This window comes from Phyllostomus discolor, chromosome 13 (genome assembly GCF_004126475.2).
Source record: "Phyllostomus discolor isolate MPI-MPIP mPhyDis1 chromosome 13, mPhyDis1.pri.v3, whole genome shotgun sequence".
Taxonomy (NCBI): Eukaryota; Metazoa; Chordata; class Mammalia; order Chiroptera; family Phyllostomidae; genus Phyllostomus; species Phyllostomus discolor.
Genome location: NC_040915.2, coordinates 430,749 through 448,721, shown reverse-complemented (window position 1 = coordinate 448,721; position 17,973 = coordinate 430,749). Strand labels below are relative to the sequence as shown.

The 17,973-nt window shown below is 60.3% G+C and overlaps 1 protein-coding gene across 10 annotated transcripts; it reads right to left on the bottom strand.

Annotated features, from left to right (window-relative positions):
* Window positions 1-640: 640 nt before the first annotated feature.
* On the bottom strand, window positions 641-14,811 carry CAMSAP3 (calmodulin regulated spectrin associated protein family member 3). 10 transcript variants are annotated; one of them, XM_036014215.1, is made up of 19 exons: window positions 14,553-14,811; window positions 9,250-9,503; window positions 8,765-8,902; window positions 8,575-8,670; window positions 8,372-8,404; window positions 7,456-7,503; window positions 7,065-7,203; window positions 6,378-6,517; window positions 6,200-6,293; window positions 6,048-6,120; window positions 5,848-5,921; window positions 5,483-5,552; window positions 3,924-5,364; window positions 2,735-2,874; window positions 2,384-2,655; window positions 1,959-2,058; window positions 1,473-1,585; window positions 1,279-1,397; window positions 641-1,194 (listed from the first exon to the last, which is right to left on the bottom strand). In XM_036014215.1, exons 1-19 carry the CDS (start codon window positions 14,698-14,700, stop codon window positions 889-891), a joined length of 3,798 nt encoding a protein of 1,265 aa, XP_035870108.1. In that variant the 5' UTR covers window positions 14,701-14,811; the 3' UTR covers window positions 641-888. The 10 variants fall into 10 exon arrangements, with proteins under 10 accessions (XP_035870108.1, XP_035870110.1, XP_035870109.1 ...); XM_036014217.1 differs by having other exon boundaries at window positions 6,066-6,120; window positions 14,553-14,810; XM_036014216.1 differs by having other exon boundaries at window positions 8,765-8,887; window positions 14,553-14,810.
* Between the last annotated feature and the right edge of the window lie 3,162 nt (window positions 14,812-17,973).

Genomic DNA, 17,973 nt, shown 5'->3' with positions numbered 1-17,973 from the left:
GGGAGGCCCAGGCTGTTGGTTTGGATGGGGGTGGTCATGGCGGTAGAGAGAGGCTCTGGAGGCAGAAGAGGGCTTCAGAAGGTGACATGTGCTGTAGTGGGTGGCACTGAGGGCGCTGGCCCTCACCTGGCATGTCAGAGCTGCAGGGAGACCAGGAGCTCAGCCTGGCTCAGGCATACAGTGTAGAGCCACCTCTGAAACATCCAGTGGCCATGCCAGGAGGCAGCGGGACCCTCAGATGAGGAGCTCAGGAGAGAACTCGGGGCTCCCTGGCTCGGGGGCAGTGACCGAGTCCAGAGGGGCAGGCAGGCGGCTGGAGGACGGTCAAGTGTAGCAGTTGGCCACGACCAAGCTGTAGGCGAGACAAATAGTTAACGGCCACACTGAGCAGAGATGGGGAAGGCCACAGGCAGAGGGCTGGGCAGAGACCTCCTGTGTCCAAGAGCCAGTGAAGGGGCTGTGAAATGGTTCTGAGGATGGGGTGGGAGCATTGGCAGGGGAGTCACGACCTTGGCTGGAGCTGCATCGGGGCCAGTAAGGGGGCCGGAGGGACGAGCAGCTTCAGAGCGGACACTGAAAGACCCTCAGGCAGACAGTGCCAGGCGCCCCAGCCAGCCTCACACCAGTTCCCGCACTCCAGGGCTCTTTTGGTCATTTTATTCAAGAAGGGAGGGAGGACAGACAGGGGGCCGAGCTGAGCCCTGAGTCCCTGAACCTCCCAGCTCAGCCCCCACAGCAGGATCAGACAAAAGTTAGAGGGTGGGGACTGCAGCCCCCCCCACCCCACCCCAGACAAGGTTGGGGACAGACAGGACCCAGGAATACCCACTGGATGTCCTTTAGGTTGTCCTCTGAGAGGGTGATGGGCAAGCACCACCCGGGGCGGGGCTATTTGGGGGTGCTGCCCCCCTTCTTGGGGGTGGTGGGCTTCTTGCTCTGCCAGAGGTGTCCCTGGATGGTGAAGGCATCTACGCTCATGGACATGGTCTTGGCGGGGATCTGGGTGAAGCGCTTGCGGTCAGAGTTGTACTTGTAGATGCCCTCAACCATGGCGGGCGTGACTGTGCGGGGGCCATAACCCGCCAGCCGAGACAGCTCCTCCGTCTCCCCTGACAGCGTGTAGAGGGCCCGGAACTGGCAGCTCGAGTCCCGGAAGAGGATCAGGAAGTGGTTGGCCTTGCTCTTCTCAATTTCCTGGTGGGCAGGGGAGGCAGGCCGTCAGCCAGCCCAGTGAGGCCTCTGGCCCTCCTGCTGGCCCCCATCCCCGCCCAGACTGACCTCGAGAACACGGTTCTTCTGTGGCTCGTTCACCTTGCCCGCCAGGCAGCAGTGCGACAGGGCATTGTGGATGATGAACTTGTTAGATTTGGCGCTGGGCTCCTTGTACAGCCGGGGACCTAGGGGGCAAGGCCGTCAGCAGGGTTGGCTAGGCCCAGGTGGGGCCCCGCGCAGGCCACCTGCAGCCCACTCACCTGTGTACTCGGGCACTGAAGCAGGGGAGGAGGCGTTGCTGCCATTCTCCCAGTCACGCTCACGGCTACCAGGCAGGCGGCTGGGGGACATGAGGCCTGATGGGGATGGAGCCCTGCAGGGGAAGAGGGCGGGACAGAGATGCAGTTGTGGGGTAACACTGCCCTGTGTGCAATGGGACCGGGGAAGGGAGAGCCTGGAGCCCTCGGCAGAGTGGGAGGTGTGTGTGTGCATTGTGCATCATACACACGATCAAGTCTAGGCATTCCCCCCCCCACCCCCACCCCCACCCCCGCCGGCCTCAGGCATGCTGACCACTCCCTGCAGCTCATAGGCCCAGCGTAGGTCCTCTCCAGCAGAGAGACAGTCCCACCCATGCACACACCCTTCCAGCTCTGCAGCGGCAGATGAGCACACTTCTGCCGTGTCACCCGCAGCTCACACCCACACACAGACTTGGAGAGGCCACCTGCGCAGGCCCAACTCACCGAGACGTGGGCCTCTTCACGCCAAGGTGGTTGGGGGCCTCATTGGCCACGGTCGACAGTGAGAGGGTAGACTGGGAGTAGACCTTGCTGAGTCGAGAACCTGGGGGCAGACTGCAGTGAGTCAGAAACTGTCTGAAGCCCCACTGCCCCCCAAAATGCCCAGTGGAGCCTTGCCTGACAGGCCCTCCCCCTGTGCAGCCCCCAGCAGACCTCTCTCACCCCCAACATTCCCAAGGGCCTTCATCCATTAACCTTGGAGAGGACTCCAGGCCAGCTCTGCCTAACAGCCTTCGACCTCCTGCAGCCCCCACACCCCTCTGGAAGTGCCCCCAGCAGGCTGGGCATTCCCACCCCAGACCCTAATCACCCACAGGAGCTGGCCTTTGCCGCTGTAATATACTCGTCCCCACCCCACAGGGGCTCACCAAGCAGGCTACGGGCTGGACTTCGAGCCAGGGCTGAGTCATCACAGCAACCAGAGCGTGGCCTGGGGGCCCTCCGTCCACCCCGGCCAGGCCCTCCAGTCCCCAAGGCCCTTGGCCGCAGCACCTTGTCCAGGTCATCCATTAGCTTCAGCTGGGCCCGGCGCTCATACTCGAGCCGTGTGAACTCCCCCCGCCGAGGGCCCACCTCCTCTTCAGCTGGGGCCCTGGCAATGGGGGCCAGGGGGCCGGGGGCCAGCTCCTCTTGGGCCAGCCTGCAGGTGGAGGGAACGAAGCAGTCAGACAAGTCACAGGGTCCCTGGGGCTGGGGTCCCTGGGGCAGGACGGCCTCACCGTGCAGCCTCTTCCCTCCGCTGCTCTTTCTCCGCCTCCTGCCACTGTTTGCGCCGCTGCACCTCCTCTGCCCGCCGCTGCTGCCGCTCCAGCAAGCTGGCCCGCTTCTGGGCCATCTCGTCCTCGGGCTTGTCTTCATCCTGGGGACAGGCACTGAGTGCTGCTGGCTGCCTCTCCCCTCGCCCAGTGGTAGTCTGATCAGTCAACCAGACCACCAGCCAAGCCACTTACCTGACCCTTGGATTTTGTGATTGCCCTAAAGGCACTTAGTTGGCGCCCAGTTTGTGCAGAGCCCCATAAGCTGGGTGCCAGCACAGCGGGCTGGGCAGGCCTGGGCGCTGCTACCACAGGATGCTTAACACAGCGGGGACAGTCTGATAGCACCTCGACAGGCAGCTACCGGTCTGCACTGCAGGGAGGCACCAAGTGGGGCTCCAGGGAGGCAGCCCAGAGAATGAGGAAGAGGACTTAACTGGGGAGGGGTGAGAAGAGCAGTCCAAGCAGAGGTAACAGCAAGGACAAAGGCCCTGAAGCCAGAACAAGCCCTATGAGTGTGTGGCACAACAGGGAGGCGGCAGGTGGCCGGCACACCGTGGGGTGAGCTGGGGTGAGCCGAAGGAACGGTTCAGTTCTAAGGGCAAGGGGAGCTGTGGAGGGGTTTTAACAGGGCTGTGACAAAGACCAGTCTGCATTTTCCGAAAATCTGTCTAGCCCTCCAGTTGTAAACTGCCAGGGATTTGTAGGGGGTGCAGGAAGCCAGCACAGACCAGTCAGGATGTGACTGCAGGTGTCCAGGTGAGGAATGGTGGCCCAGGCTGGGGGTGCCACGAGGAAGGGGAACTGGCCAAGCCATCGGGAGGGAGACAGCAGCACGGGGAGGAGATGCCTGCCCTGTCTGTCCGTTTTGTCCCTCACCCACCCGTCTGTCCATCTGCTCACCTCCACCTGGCTGGTGGCACATCCACCCACCCCACCTGTCGTCCATCTGGCTATACACACACTGTCTGCCTGCTTGCTCCCACGTGCATACACAGCGCCCTTCCACCACCTTTGTCCACCCACCAGCTCCTTCTATCTGTCCATCCTGTGGAATGTCCTCTTCACCTGACCGCGTGTCCACCCACCCTTCTACCCACTCCCTGACCAGCCAGCCCTCCCTCCCTCTCCTCCACCAACTAAGGTGGCTCACCTTATAGAAGAAGCCCAACCCGGTGCGGGGAACTCCCTCTGAAGATACCTCTTCCTCTAAAGAATCGTCAGCACCAGGGGGGCTCCCGTCCCCCTCGTTCTCAGCCGAAGGCTCCTCCAGGCTGCCCAGTGGGATCTCGATGAGGCCTGGCCTGGCCATGGGCTCCTCGGGAGGTGGCCCCTCGGCCAGGAGGATGGAGGAGCGTGTCTGCACGGGCACTTGGCTCGGCGAGAACTTACGCAGGTGGGGCAGGCTATCTACATCGTGGGGAGGTGTGAGCACCCTTGTCAGGGGTGCCAGTCGCAGCTCCGCTGGCCGCGTGTGCTTTGGGCTGCGGGGTGTTGGGCTGGGACCCGGCCCGGGGCTGCGCCGGGCAGCTGGGGGTCGCCGTGCAGGACTGGTGGATGCAGCTTTGGGACTTGTGGAGGGGACGGGGATGACCCACGCAGCGGGAGGTGGGGTGGGTCCAGGTGCTTCAGGCGGGGCCAGGAGCCGCTGCTGCTGGTCTGTGAGCCGCTGCATGTCCCGCTGCAGTGAGCTGAGAGCAGCGCTCAGCTTGCTGACCGCCCGGTTGTAGTCCCCCAGGCCCTCAGGAGGCACCGGGCCCAACTCTGGTGAGAAGGTCACTGCCTTGGGCCTTGGGGATGGCTCGCCTTGGCCCTCGCCCGATGGCCGCTCCCCACCAGGGGCTGGCTCCGGGGCTGGCTCGGGCTCTGCCTCCGCCTCCCCTCCAGCCTCCCGTGGCTGCACCTGCAGGAAGGCGCTCTTGCCCAGTCGCTGCCGGTGCTTGGCAAAGATGGCCTCTATCCGCCGCTTCTGAGCCTCGATGGCCCGCCGCTTCTCTTCAAGCCGAGCTCCAAGCTCACTCATCTCTGAGCTCAGGGCCTCTGGTGCCGTTGGGGTAGACCCCGGGGACCCCACTCCAGCCTCTGCCTCGGCCTTCACCAGCTGCTTCTTGCGCTCAGCAAAGCTGGTCATCTTCACTTCAGAGTTGCTGGCTGCTGGTGAGGAAGCTACCACCTTTGGGGAGCCGTCAGATGGGGCTGGCAGTTTCAGTACCTCCCCTGCCAGGCAGGGAGACAGTTTCAAGGGGCCCTCAAGGTGAGGCAAGTAGACAGGTGCTCTGTCGGGTGGGTAGGAGGAGGCCAGCGGGGGTTTGGAGGGCCCCTCAGGTGAGTGGAGGTAGAAGCTGCCATCGGCAGCCCCATCTGGGAGCAGCCGGGGCTCGGCACTGTGGATGATCTGCAGGGCCTCCTCGATGGTAGGCAGGTCGCCAGGCTCTGGTGGTTGGTGGGCGGGGGTCAGGGCCGGGATGGGGCGCGGGGGGCCCAGGCTGTCCGAGCTGACAGAGCGGAGTAAGACAGGGTCTCCCATGACGACATCCACGTCGCTGTCCAGGCCAAAGGGGGTGCTGAATGACACAGCCTGGGAAAGGGGGCGGCTGGGCGGCCAGAGGGAGGCGTCAGCCCCAGGTCAAGCCCTGGCCCTGGCCCGGCCCCAGCCCCAGCCTCAGCCTGGCCCCACCCTCTCCACTCCCCAGGCCCCAGAGATACCCTCACCTGAGCTGCCGGTTCCAGGCCTTGCTGAGGGCCTCCATATGGGACATGGATGGGGAGGACTTCAGTGAGCCTGGGAGGGGTGGTGAAGGGTCACTCAGTAGTCACTAAGGGGGACACTGGGGACCCTGGGTGGGGTTAGCCTGGGCAGGTCACTGGGTGAGTCATGGATGGGTCCGCATGTGGATGGACAGCTGGGGGCCACTCAGTGATATTGGGAGTCCTGTTGAGCCACTGAGGAGGTCAGTGTGGGGTCCGTGAGTGTCACCATGTGCCAGAGGTACCCATGGAGGGGTCAAGAGGTGACAACATGAAGTCATCTGGGGCTTTGGGGGTGGTTTCCAGGTCCAAGCCATACCCACCCTCACCTGTGGATCCTCGGAGTGGGGACTGGGGGCCGCCAGGTGACAGGAGTGGGTGGCGGAAGTTGAAGACAGGAGAACTGCAAGAGACACCTGTGAGCCAGGGGACCCCCCCCCCCACCTCTCCCACAGTAGGGCACAAGCACCCCTGAGCCCCGGCCAGTGACCAGCCAGGAGAAGGGGACCGTCACAGCCAGGACACTCACCCAGTGGGGAGAGCATACCTACTGCCACTGCTGTTCTGAGGTGTGGAGGCCTCCGTGGCCTGGGGGGAGGCAGCTGCAGCGGAGAAAAGAGGGTCAGGCAGGGCATGGCCTCCCGCCCCCTGCCTCCTCACCTGGACGGAACCAGGCCTCACCGTGGCCGTCGGGCAGGCCCTTGCCCTGCACGAAGTCGGGTTTCAGCACCTCGAAGCACACGAACATCTCAGCCAGCAGCACCACCAGGTTGGTCTGGAGGCAGAAGGAGGGCTCAGTCCATGGGACCCACAGTCCTGGATGCCCACACTGGCCCACCAGACGCCGAGGCGGCCTCACCTTCAGGGGCGGCGGCACATAAAGCAGGTCCTCGAGGGACAGCGGGCAGCCGCGAGGAAGGCGGGAGGCGCAGAAATCCTGCACCAGTTGCAGGTTGTACAGGCTGTCGGCCACAGACATGGGGTCCTTGAGGCACACCTCTGCGGGGACAGAGGCCGGTCTGGGGGTGGGCAGGGGCCCTGGATGAAGGAGCCCTGCTGTGGACCCAGGGCCAGGCGCCCTCTGCGAGGTAGGCCCCGGAACGGGCTGCTCCTCGGGTCCCTGCATCTGCTGCTGCCAATGCCTAGGGCACTTGTCCCCAAGGAACTCGACACACAAAGCTTTTCCTGGTTCCCCTGTGACCTGGGCACCCAACACTGGGGCTGGTCTTCTGGATGAACTTACTGTCTTTCTGCCCAAACTAGGATATGAGGTCTGTATTGTTCTCACTGGATCCCTGGCCTCTAAAATGGGGCCTGGCATACAATTCACACTAGAAGCATTTGCTGCAGGAATGAATCTTATGAAGCGCAGAGAGGTTTAGACGCTTACGTGAAGTCACACAGCTATCTAGGGGAACAGAGAGGTTCAAACCCAGGCTTGCTGTTTCTGAAAGCTGCACTCACAATGACAATGGCACTGGCCTGGGAACAGTCTTAGGACACTGGGCTCCTGAGGGCAGGGTCTGGCCCAGGCCCGGTCACTCACCCTCAAGTCGCAACAGCTGGGGACAGTAGCAGTGGATTGTGGCAGCCAGTGCAGCCCCATTGGCCAGGTCCTGGAGGCCAGTCACATTGGGAAAGCAGGGGGCACATCTGGCCACAGTACGGTCCTTACGGTATCGGATCTGTAGGTGGGAGCCAGGTCAGGTCAGAGGTCAGGCTGGCCCCCAGGTCAATGGTCATGCAGGTTGGGCAGGGAGGCCTGGGGTTTCCGCCACGAGGGGGCATGAAGCCGGGGGTCCCAGAGCCAGAGTGAGGGCCAGCCCAGAGTCGGGGAAGGGCAGCAGCAAGGCAGAGGAGGTGTCTCTGAGCAGCCAGGCTAGCGGTGGGGGTCTGGGGCAGGGGCTCCTGGGACCCTGGGGTGGGGGATACGTTACCATGGGGGGTTTGCTCCCCGACTCCTTCAAACAGAAGGCAATTGCGTGCTGGGGGGAGAGGAGCAGCCATCAGCAGGACGGGAGAGATGCTGACTCGCTGGGCAACCGAGCACACCTCCGGGGTGGGAAGGAAAGCCCTGAGCCCTGTCATGAGCCCATGGCTGTCCAGCGCCCTGCCTGTACTCTGGCCGGCTTTGGGGATCCCAGCTCCTCCCAGCCTGGAGGGACCCCACAGAGCAGCCTCCATGCAGGGAATCCTTCCCTCACAGAAGACCCAGGCCCCAGCTCAGGAGGGGGTGCAGAGGAAGCAGGCAGGCAGAAGAGGAGGAACCCCCAACCCAGGCCCCAGGAGTGAGAAAAGGCGGAGGACCCCATCCAGTCTCCTCCCTCCACATGCAGCTGTCCCATTCCCCTTGTCGTGCTTCTGGGAGGGGCACTCCCCACCCCCCAAAGCTGGGTTCTCTCCTTAGGGAAGCTGGAGTCTCGGGAAGGATCATCCACATTCTTTTGGGTTTGAGGGCCTTCCTCTTGGCAAGGAGGGGTCTTCTCCATGTGCCTGGCCATTCAGGGCAGGGCCACGTGTCTGCTGGGCTGGGGTCCTCCCTTCTGAAACTCCTGGGGACTCCCCATCTGGGCTCATGGATGAGCTAAGGGAGTTCTACACTCCTGATTATGGAAGGGGAGGTTCACTCTGTCAGGTAATTGATGTGGGGGGGGGGGGGTCTGCCCTGTCAATGAACACCGGAGATATCCCCCCTTCTCTTGGTTCATGGGGGACTTCTGTCTGTCCCCCAGGGCTGGGGGGTCACACCTCCTTTGCTCACAGCTGGGGGGAGGTAGGAGAAGGAGTAGACAGGCAGACAAACACAGAGTGACAAACAGGGCAGGCAGACGGGGCAGAGACGGCCCCACTTACAGGAACCAGCTTCCAGTACCAGCGGGTGGGGCACTGATGCCAGAGAGGCAGAGAGATGAGGGGTAGGCACGGAGGAGGGGCGGGGTGGGGGGAGAGAGAGAGTCACCTCCAACAGCCTCAGTGCACAAAGGGCCATGAGGTCCGCCCGCCCCACCCACCCAGCCTCTGACTGTCCTTTCGTCCACTGCTCGCCTTTGTCTCACCGAGGGCTGTGCTGGAGCCGCCCCATCTGCGAGGGCTGCGGGAGATGCTCTTTGGGCTGCTTCCTGCTCTGTCTTCTCTTGCAGCCGCCGAATCGTCTGGGGGAACCAGGAGAGCAGCGCTGTGGTCACTGGGCGATCCTGTCCCTGAGCCCACCCTGGCCCCAGCCCACCCTGGCCTAACCCCACCTACCGTGTCCACCCAGAAAAGGAGCTTGTGCTCCAAGCTGGCCAGGGCCAAAGGACTGGGCGGCGTCTTTGTCCATTCTAAGGCGAAGGCCACCATGAGGGCATCGATGACCGCTAGGTGGGCTCCCTGTGGGCACAAGGACTGAAGGGTGAGATCAGAACGGAATCAAGGGGAAGAATCTGGAAGTGGGAGGGGCTTGAAGGTCGGGGCCTCAGGAAAGCAACCAAGACAGGGGTTCTGGCAGAGCTACTTCCTGGTGGGCTCAGCTTTGAGGTCACACACTAGGTCTTAGGATCTGGTGGGCCATATAGGCCAGTTCTCAAAGGCCACAGCAGTATCTTTTGGAAAGGGGCCACGCCTGGTGGGAGAAGTACTGATAGGAGGAACGAGGCCTGTTGGGAGGAGCTAGCCTGGGTGGGAGGAGCCAGGCCTGTTGGGTGGGGCCCCAGAAAGTAGCCAAGTGCAGCGGTCCAGTGTTCAGGGCCTACCATGAGGATAGGCTGGTGTCGCAGGTCAGCCTCCTGCACAGGGCGTTCCGGCAGTGTGGGCACCGTGCCCCTCCGTGCCAGCAGGGCCAGCAGTGCAGAGGGGCTGGGGGGCGTCTCGAGCTGCGGCAGCGTCTGCCGCCAGGCCCGGCAGTACAGCTCCGCTGAGAGCAGCAACCGTGTCACCGGGGGCTTCACGTGCTCCTGCGCATACTGGTCGGTGTAGAAGGGCTCCCATAGCTCCGAGGGCACATGCTCTGTGCGGGTGAGGGGAGTGAGGGAAGGTCAGGGCCTCCGGGAACCAACCAACCACACCCACACCATCACACAGCTCCAGTTAAGGGGGGGCTCTGGGCCAGGGAGGATGGCACTGGGAGAGAAGACACAAGTGTGGGGGAGTTTGCCAGAGGAAGGGCTGATGGTGTTCAGATGCACGTGAAGATCAGATGGTGGAAGAGTGCACAAGTGCGTGTGGGGAGAAGGCGGGAGGTCTTGTTGGGGGGTGAGGGGAGGGGAAAGAGGACCATTACAATGCTACATGGCTTAATCACCCACACCAGTTCCCCACAACACCCCATTAGGCTCATTTACACCTTAATGCAACCCTGGGGAGCACCTGCCTCAGGCCACACAGTGAAGCAATGATGGAGCTGGCCTTCACATCCAGACCTTTAACAGACTCTATACCTTCTCAGCTGGCAGGGCACCCAATGGGAGAAGTGGACACACTGCAGACACTTGGCGGGGGCGGGGGGGGGGCGGGAGATGAACTGGGTGACTGAAGGGAGGATGTGGAGGGAGGTGCCAGGGGCCTCATGGTGGAGTGGGGGAGGGAAAAGGGGGTGGTAACTGGGGTTGGGGGGCTCAAGAGGCTCAGTATGAGGGTCTGGGGCTTAGGAGAGCAGTGGGGTCCTGTTGCAGATGCAGCCTTGGACACCGTGAATGGGACTGAAGACTAGGAAGAGGCTTGAGGAAGCCACACAAGGGGCAGGGCTCAAGCAGGACCCAAGGGTGGGGAGGAGAGAGATCAGAATAAGCTGCCAGAAAAATCCAGGAAGGCCAAGGAAGAGGTAACAAGGAAGAGGTAACTGAGGCCAATGTGGGGGTTCCAACCCTCATGGGGTTCTTCCCGGGAGGCCCCACTCATTCCAATCAGAGAAGCTGTTTTGTGTACTGGGGTTCCCCATGTGTTTCAAAGAGTGAGGGCAGGATTCTATCACTTAGAACATTTGAATGCGACCAGACCTTCCTCAGTGCCTCTTGTCACAGCCACACTCCCAGATATCTCCCACCCACAAGGACCCAAGCATCCTTGACTTCAGTCCCTCCCTGGCTGGGCTCTCTCCCCACCCCCTAAAATCACACTTGACCTTCCCACTAAACGCCCCACCCCTGTGGAGAGTTGTGCCTGCTCTCTGCCCCTCCCAGCTCAGCTCCTTGAAAGAAGAGTTCTCCAGGCTTCACTTCCTTCCAGCCTACCCAACCCCAACCTCCCCAGCCTGGCTCCTGCCCTTCCAGGTCCCTGCCTTCTCAAGGCCACAGTGGCCACCCAATGCACAATCGAGGCCTGTGTCTTACTTGGGCTCTCTGCCCAGGACCTCATCCTTCTGGAAGTCGTCCTCCCCTCAGCGTCTCCCAGGTTCCCATCACTCAAACCAGGCCCCTCCACACCTGCCCCCTCAAGGCAGAGCTCCTGGCAGCTGTCTCGATGACCTTGTAAATGGACATGTCCACCCCCCACACATATATGATGGCTTCCACTGCCATCTGAGCACATGCTGTGGCCTTGGTGACTCCCATAATCCTTAGCATCTCGCTCCAAACCTGCTCCTTCTCTCTGTTCCCATCACAGTGAAAAATCACCATCTCTCCTTCACTCTCCTCCAACATGCAGTCAACTTCAACCTCCTGGCATCTTTCAAAGCCAAACACTCCTCCCTGTCTCTCCAGCTCCTACTCATTCCCACCGGTGCAAACGGAACATGTTTCTTTTCTGCAGGACTTGTCAGGGCCTTCAAAATGAAACTGAGGTGAGATGTTGCCACCGATGGCTAATGTTTACCAAGCACTTCCTCTATCCCAGCGCGTCTCCACCTCTGCTCTGTTGGCACTTGGGGCTGGATAATTCTTTGTGTTCGCCTGGGGGGTGGGGCAGGCTGTCCAGGTTGTAAAGTGTTGAGCAGAAGCCCTGGTCTCTAGTCACTGGATGGTCTCTAGCACCTTCCTCCCAAGCAGCCAGCAGTGCCTGCAGACAGTGCCAGTGTCCCCTGAGAGCCGAGACCCACCAGCACTCTGTGCCATACACTGTTTGTGATGCGCTGACTGCAGTGCAGGGCTCGCCCTGGGAAACACAGTGCAAGCCACACACGTGCTCTTAGATGTTCCAGGAGCCACATGGGAAAAGTAGAAACAAGCAATTTTCATTTAGTAATCTTTTCAACCTAATGTACAATTGACCCATGAACACGGATTTGAACTGGATGGGCCCGTGCATATGTGGATTTTTCCCAATAAATCCTGTAAAAGCATCTTCTCCTCCTTATGATTTTCTGAATACCATTTTCTTTTCTATAGCTCACTTTACTACAAGAACACAGCATGTAATATGTAGAACATACAAAAACATGTGTAAGTCCACTATTGTTATTGGTAAGGTCAACAGCAAGCTATTCGTAGTTAAGTTCTGGGGGAGTCAGAAGTCACACACAGGTTTTCAACTGTGCAGGGAGGGTGGGTGGCGGGGCAGTCAGCGCCCTAGCCCCTGTGTTGTTCAAGGGTCCCCCGGACACCTGACATAGTATCATTTCAACATGTAACCGATATAAACACATTATTACCGAGGTATTTCTCGTTCTTTTCCCATCCCAGGTCTATAGAAGCCACTGCGCTTCTCATCCTGCTTACAGCGCCTGCAGGTCCGGCGGCCCTGGTTCAGCAGCCCGAAGCAACACTGGCAGTTACTGCTGCAACAGTCACCGTCGCATACTCGGTTACTTAGTCCCTGCAGCACTGACATCCTATGTGCGTGGTGCAGATGAGAAAACCAAGGCCCAGACCCCAGCCAGGGCTCACCAAAGCTCACACAGCTAGTAAGTGACAGAGCTGACGCGGACCCCATCTCCCTGTGCACCGTGCTGGCTCTCTGAAGGCCTAAGGGACTGTGTGTGCTGTTTCCCAAACTTGCTTAACAGTGGCACCCTTCCATCTCATCTCTGAGCTGGAGTTCTGTGGAGCCCGCTGCCTGCCGTGCTGCCTGGCCTCCTCGCATCTGGGCCTTGCCATCACCAGAACTATCCCTTCCCCAGCCACGATCCCCCTGCATGTCTGATCTCATCGTGCCAGTCCCCAAATACTTTCCATGACCCCTAGTGCCCTCGGGCCCTCACCCATGGCCTGAGAGGCCCTCCTCAGTCTCAAGCACCTCCTTCATCCCAGCCTCCCTTGGTTACCAGCAGGACCCCCACTTCCTTCTCTTTGTTGGTCCATACCCCATGCCTTACTCAGTGCATGTGATCCCCTCCCCCTGGCAAACTCCTCTGCATACTTCAAGGTTCAAGCCCTCCTTCTAGGGTGCCTTCCCTTTTCCTCCCCTTCCTGGGAGATCTCAGGAACATACTCCCTGCTGGAGCTCTGCTGCACATCCCTTTAAGGATGACTCAAGGCGGGGATGGTCTAGTCTCATGTCCCATAGCCCACTCTCCCTCATCCAACCCCCAATCCAGCTGGAGCACCCAGCACTGGCCTGGCACCCAAAGGCATCAGTAAAGAGTCCCAGAGTTCATTAACCAAGCAGAGTTCTGTCCTCTCTCAGGGCCTGGTATCCCACTTTCCTCAGCCCCCTCTGTTTAGAGAAGGTGGGTGGGGAATGTCATTGAAATTGACCTTCAGGGAGGGTGTCGTACAGCACGGGAGGCTAGGTCTAAGAGTCAGTGCGTCTCCTCAGAGAACTTCACTTTCCTTTCTGTGAAATGGGATAGTAATTTCTGCTGTCCCCTGGCCAGGGTATGATGAATAATATTCACATTATTAATAAAATCAGCAGCACACCAATGCCAGCAGCAGTAATAGCAAGCATCTATGTAGTATGTCCTGTGTGCCAGGCATGGTGCGGAGAATTCTGTAGCAGCGCTCTTCTCCCAGCCGCCTGGTGAAGAAGGTACCAACTGGGATTCCAGTCACTTGTGCACTGTCCCAGCCCACTTGCAAATGGACGAATAGGTGAAGGAATGCCTTCTTTCACCGAGGGGGAAATGTGAGCTCAGAGAACTGAGACTGCCCACAGTCTGGTGGAGCTAGGACTCAAACCCAGCTCTGATTCCCGGAGGTGAGCCCTGTGGGGCCTCCAAACCCGGGGTGTGAGGGGCTGAGGCTACCTGAGCCTCTCCCCAGTAACCGCCTTTCCTGCTCAAGCAGATTCTTGGGGGCAAACAGGCCCTGTGTGCAAGGGTGCAGGGAGAGAGACTGCAAGAGAGACAGGCTCGGGCGGCTCCGGGAGAGGGACTGCTGCTATCACAGAGACCCACGCCCAGAACAGGTTCATCTGGGAAGGCCACTGAGGGAGGATGGGCTGTGCCCAGCTAGTGCCAGGACCAGTGGGTGGGCAGGGCGTCCCCCAGGAAGGCCCAGTCCTTAATTAACCCCAGCTTCCCCATGGCCGGGCTCCGGCTCTGGCGTGTGGCCCTGACTGAGCCTGCCCAGGGCCTCCAATCCTGGGGACCCACCCACATCCTCCCTTCTCCGGTGGCCCGACCTCTTCACACAAGTGGGCCTGCGCCTGGGCCCCTGCCACGGGCGATCTTGGACAAGCTATTTTCCTTTCCACTGTGCTCGCCTGCCTCCTAGGCAAAGCGAGGCAATAAGTCACAGCTGCCAACCCTGGCCAGGGACGTGGAGGCAAAGAGAGGGTCTCCGGGGCTCCCTGCGTCGCCCGCAGCGCAGGCGGGGCCGACGCGGGGTGCGCGTCCGGGCCTCCGGGTGTGGGTCCTGGGTGTGAGTTGGGAGTCCTCGAGCGCGTGATGCGAGTGTGTAAAGGGGAGGAGAGCGTGCAAAGCAGGGCCGGCACTGGAGACCCCAGGCGGCCTATAGGCACCTCCCCGCTCACCTGGGGCCCGCGACGCCAGGGTCCTGGCGCGGAGCTGGGCCGCTGGCCCCACCCCCCACCACGCTCCGGCAGCCCGGCGACCAAAGTCCAACGCCCGGGCCGAGCCGCAAACCCAGAGCCCCGGAACCCCGGCGGCCCGCGCTATTGTTCCCACGACCTCGACCTCCCAGGCCCGCCCCCCGCACCTGTCGCCCCCAGAGGGTACCTGCGCCCCCGAACGCGGCCCGCAGCACCCACGCCAGGCTGGCCGCCGCCTTAGCCCGCGAGAAATCGTACTGGTCCAGCGACTTGATCTCGGGGACCAGAAAGGTCCTCCGCAGCGGCCCGGGCCCGGGGGGCGCCGCCTCCACCATGGCGCTGCCGGGGCTGCTGGCGCCGGCTCCGTGCTCGCTCCGGCTGGGCTGCGCTGCGCTGCGCTCGCACCCGGGCCGCCGCCGAGCCAGGTGCGGCCGCTAGCGTTCGCGACGCTGCGTCGGCCCCGCCCCGGGGCGGAGTCCAGGTGCGCCCCGCCCCCAGACCGGTGCCCGCGCCTCGCCAGGGCCTTCGCCGCAGGGTGGGGCGGGGAGGCTGAGGAGTGAGTGTGCGCGTGCACGTGTGTGCGCGTGTGTCCAGTGAACGTACTGGAGAGGACGAGGGACCCTCTGTTTCCGAATGTGCGTGCTGGCCCGAGTGTGTACCCTTACATGCGAGTGTGAACATGTGTGTGGGCGCACCTGTTTCTGATAGCGTGTTGTGAGCGTACAAGAATATGTGTATTCATATCTTCACATGTCACTGACTGTGTGTAGGTGCCGAACAAGTGTGTGTGAGGATGTCTGCGAGTGCGCACATGTATGCGGGGTTCCACGTTTTCCACATCATGCGTGTAAGAGGGCCTGCATTGTGTAGGTGTCTGTCCAGAGGGTGTGGGAGTGGTGAGTGTGTGTGTGTCTGCCTCTCGTCAGTGGCTGTGTGAGTGTGTGTATTTGTGAACACACAAATGTACTTGTGTTCTGTGCCGGGGTGTGGTGAAGGCCAGAGGAGGAGTGTATGGCAGACGCTGAAAGTGTGTACTTTTGACTGTTTGTGTCTGTGTGTGTTCGCACGGCTGTTACCAGGTGTAACTGTGAAAGTCCACACGTGTATCTCTGGTTTCAACAGAATTTGCTAGGGGCTCCAACAGTGTGTAGTGGGGGTATTTGTGCTTGAGTGCATTTGTGTGTGAGGGTCTCAGGGTGGTTAGTGCGTGTGGGGGTGCTTTTGGAACGCATCTTCATGCATCATGAGTGTAGTTATGGGTGAGTCTGTGGTGTCAGTTATGACAGGATGTGTAAGCTGTGGAAGTGGGTGTAATTGTGTAAGAAGGTCCATTTCTGGATATACTTGTGAGAGTGCAAGTATGCATATTTATTAAGAACTGCATATTTGTGTAAGCACATTTGTGTGTGATACAAGTCTGATTGTGTCTGTCAGTGTGGAGGCGTGCGAATATAGTTGTGCACACATGCAAGTGTGTGCACATTACTGGATGTATTTGTAAGTGTCTGAGCCCCTATTTGTGGATATCTGTCTAATACCTGCTTGTGTTCTGTTGTGCTTTTGTGGTGAAGCACCTGCTGTGTGTCTGCTGCTGTGTGTCTGCTACTGTGTATGACAGTGAATGCGCAGTGTTTGTGTGTTAGGTCTCTTCGGGCCTGTCTCAGTGTGCATATCCAGCTATGGTTGTGTGTGTATATAAGTACACATGTGTTTGGGTTTGTTTCTGAGTGTGTTTGTATGTGGGGAGCTGGTGTTGGCATCTGTTTGAATTTGTGGATGTTACATGGGTCTGAGTGTGAGTGTGACAAGCTGCACACATGTGTGCCAGTTTTCTGAATGGAAATTGAGTGGCTGGACATATCTCTCTACATGTGAGTGCTTTGTGGGTGTCTGGGTGTGCCTGGTTGTGGTACACAATGGCGGTGGTGTGTAGGCATGCATGTGTAAGTTGTGCTTGAAATGGGCTGTAGGTGTAAGGTGGGCATTGTGGGCATCCAGCAGTGTTAGTGCATCACATGTAAGTGAGACTGGGTGGGTGAACTCTGCGTCAGGGATGTGAGCACGAGGCTGTGCATCTGAAGCTGCAGAGGGATTTCCGTCAGCATGGAACAGTGTGCATTTCCTTGACTACGTGAAATTCTGTGAGATGAGGAAGCACGATGGCCAGTCAGCGTCCTGAGGTCCTGCCCTGTGCCCGCCTCAGATCATGGTCCCTGAGTGCCACCCTTTGCAGGAAGTTCCAAGGCCCTTTCACATGCATTGCACAGGTATGGCTGAGGCTGGGTCTCGTGCTCCAGAGTGTGTGACCAGGCAGGGCTGGGTGTGCCCAAGGGAGGGGACTTGGGGTGTGGGCCCTCCTGTCTGGATGTGCCTGTGCAGGAGTGGGTGTGGGTGCACAAAGACACCTGTGTGTATGCATCTGAGCTCACGTGAGGATGTGTGTGATACACGTGCCCTGGCTCTTGTCCCAGCCCCCTGGAAGACCTGGACAAATCCTCTCCCCACTGGGCCTCAGGGTCCTCGTCTGTGGCACCACTGGGGGTCTGAGCTCCAGGCATGGGGAGGTATCCTGGCACTGGCAGTATGCCTGCTTCCATGCCTTACTCCTCCTGTGAGTGTGGCATGACCAGCCAGCTCACATGCATGTTTGCTTTACCTAGGAAGGTTCTTATGACCTCTGTGTACCCAAAGGCCAAACACAGGTAACGGCAGTGCCCACCGCTCACCAGCATACACTCCCGGGGGTGCATAGCGCACACTCAGACACAGGTGCTAGCCCAGGACAGGCCCATGGGCCCTCAGTGCTCTGGGCTGGGAGGCCCTGGGGTCGGCAGCAGGAGTTGAGCCTGTATGATCTCTGCCAGTGCCGGAGGTCTCACAGGCCCATCCTCCACACTGGGCCAACTGGAACTCCTGGCTGGGCTGGACCTCCCCACCCACACAGGGCGGCTGGAATCAGGTCCCACCCGCCCTTGAGGGCCTGTTCCTTGGGCCCAGGCAGGTGTAGTCACACTGGCTCCTCTGAGTGCAGCCCCGGGCCCATCCCAATTCCTTACCTCCCGCCCCCTTCCTAACCCGGGCTGCCTCTGACTGTCATGCCTCCCAACTCTCTAGGCCCTGGTGATCTGGCTGGGGATGGGGGAGGCGGATGACTTAGAGTGTCTGTAGGTCGAGGCTTCAGGAATGGACTTGGGAGAGTGTACGAACACCTCCCAAATCTCCTGCACAATTCTCTCTGCATGTACTTCTGGAATCATACTAACAGGTAATGATTTTTAAGAGTTTTTTATGTCCAGCACAATCTCATTAAATCCTCGCAACATCCCTTCCCAAGGAGAAGGGAAGGAGGCTCTGAGCCCAAGCCCCTGGGTCAGGAGTCCTCGGCTGAGGCACTATGCTGCCCTTCGGGCTTGAACCGGTGCCTGCTCCAAACACCCTTGCCTCTCAGATGGGGCTGGGTGAGGCTTGTGGCCCGGGGATCTCCCAGCAGAGGAGGCTGGAGTCCCCTCTCTGTCCCTCCAGCCCACAGTGAGCTGCAGGGATGGGGTTCAGGTGTGGCCACTGGTTTTGCCCTCCCCACCCACACAGGGTCCCGTGGTGGCCTCTCT

What these genes read in the sequence shown, in the direction of transcription:
- CAMSAP3 (XM_036014215.1), bottom strand. Translation starts at nt 14,700, where the DNA reads ATGGTGGAGGCGGCGCCCCCCGGGCCCGGGCCGCTGCGGAGGACCTTT. An exon ending in CGGGGAGCAAACCCCCCATG is followed by an intron (nt 7,204 to 7,455) that starts GTAACGTATCCC and finishes TCCCACCTACAG; the next exon opens with ATCCGATACCGTAAGGACCG. An exon ending in AGGTATGCTCTCCCCACTGG is followed by an intron (nt 5,922 to 6,047) that starts GTGAGTGTCCTG and finishes TGTCTCTTGCAG; the next exon opens with TTCTCCTGTCTTCAACTTCC.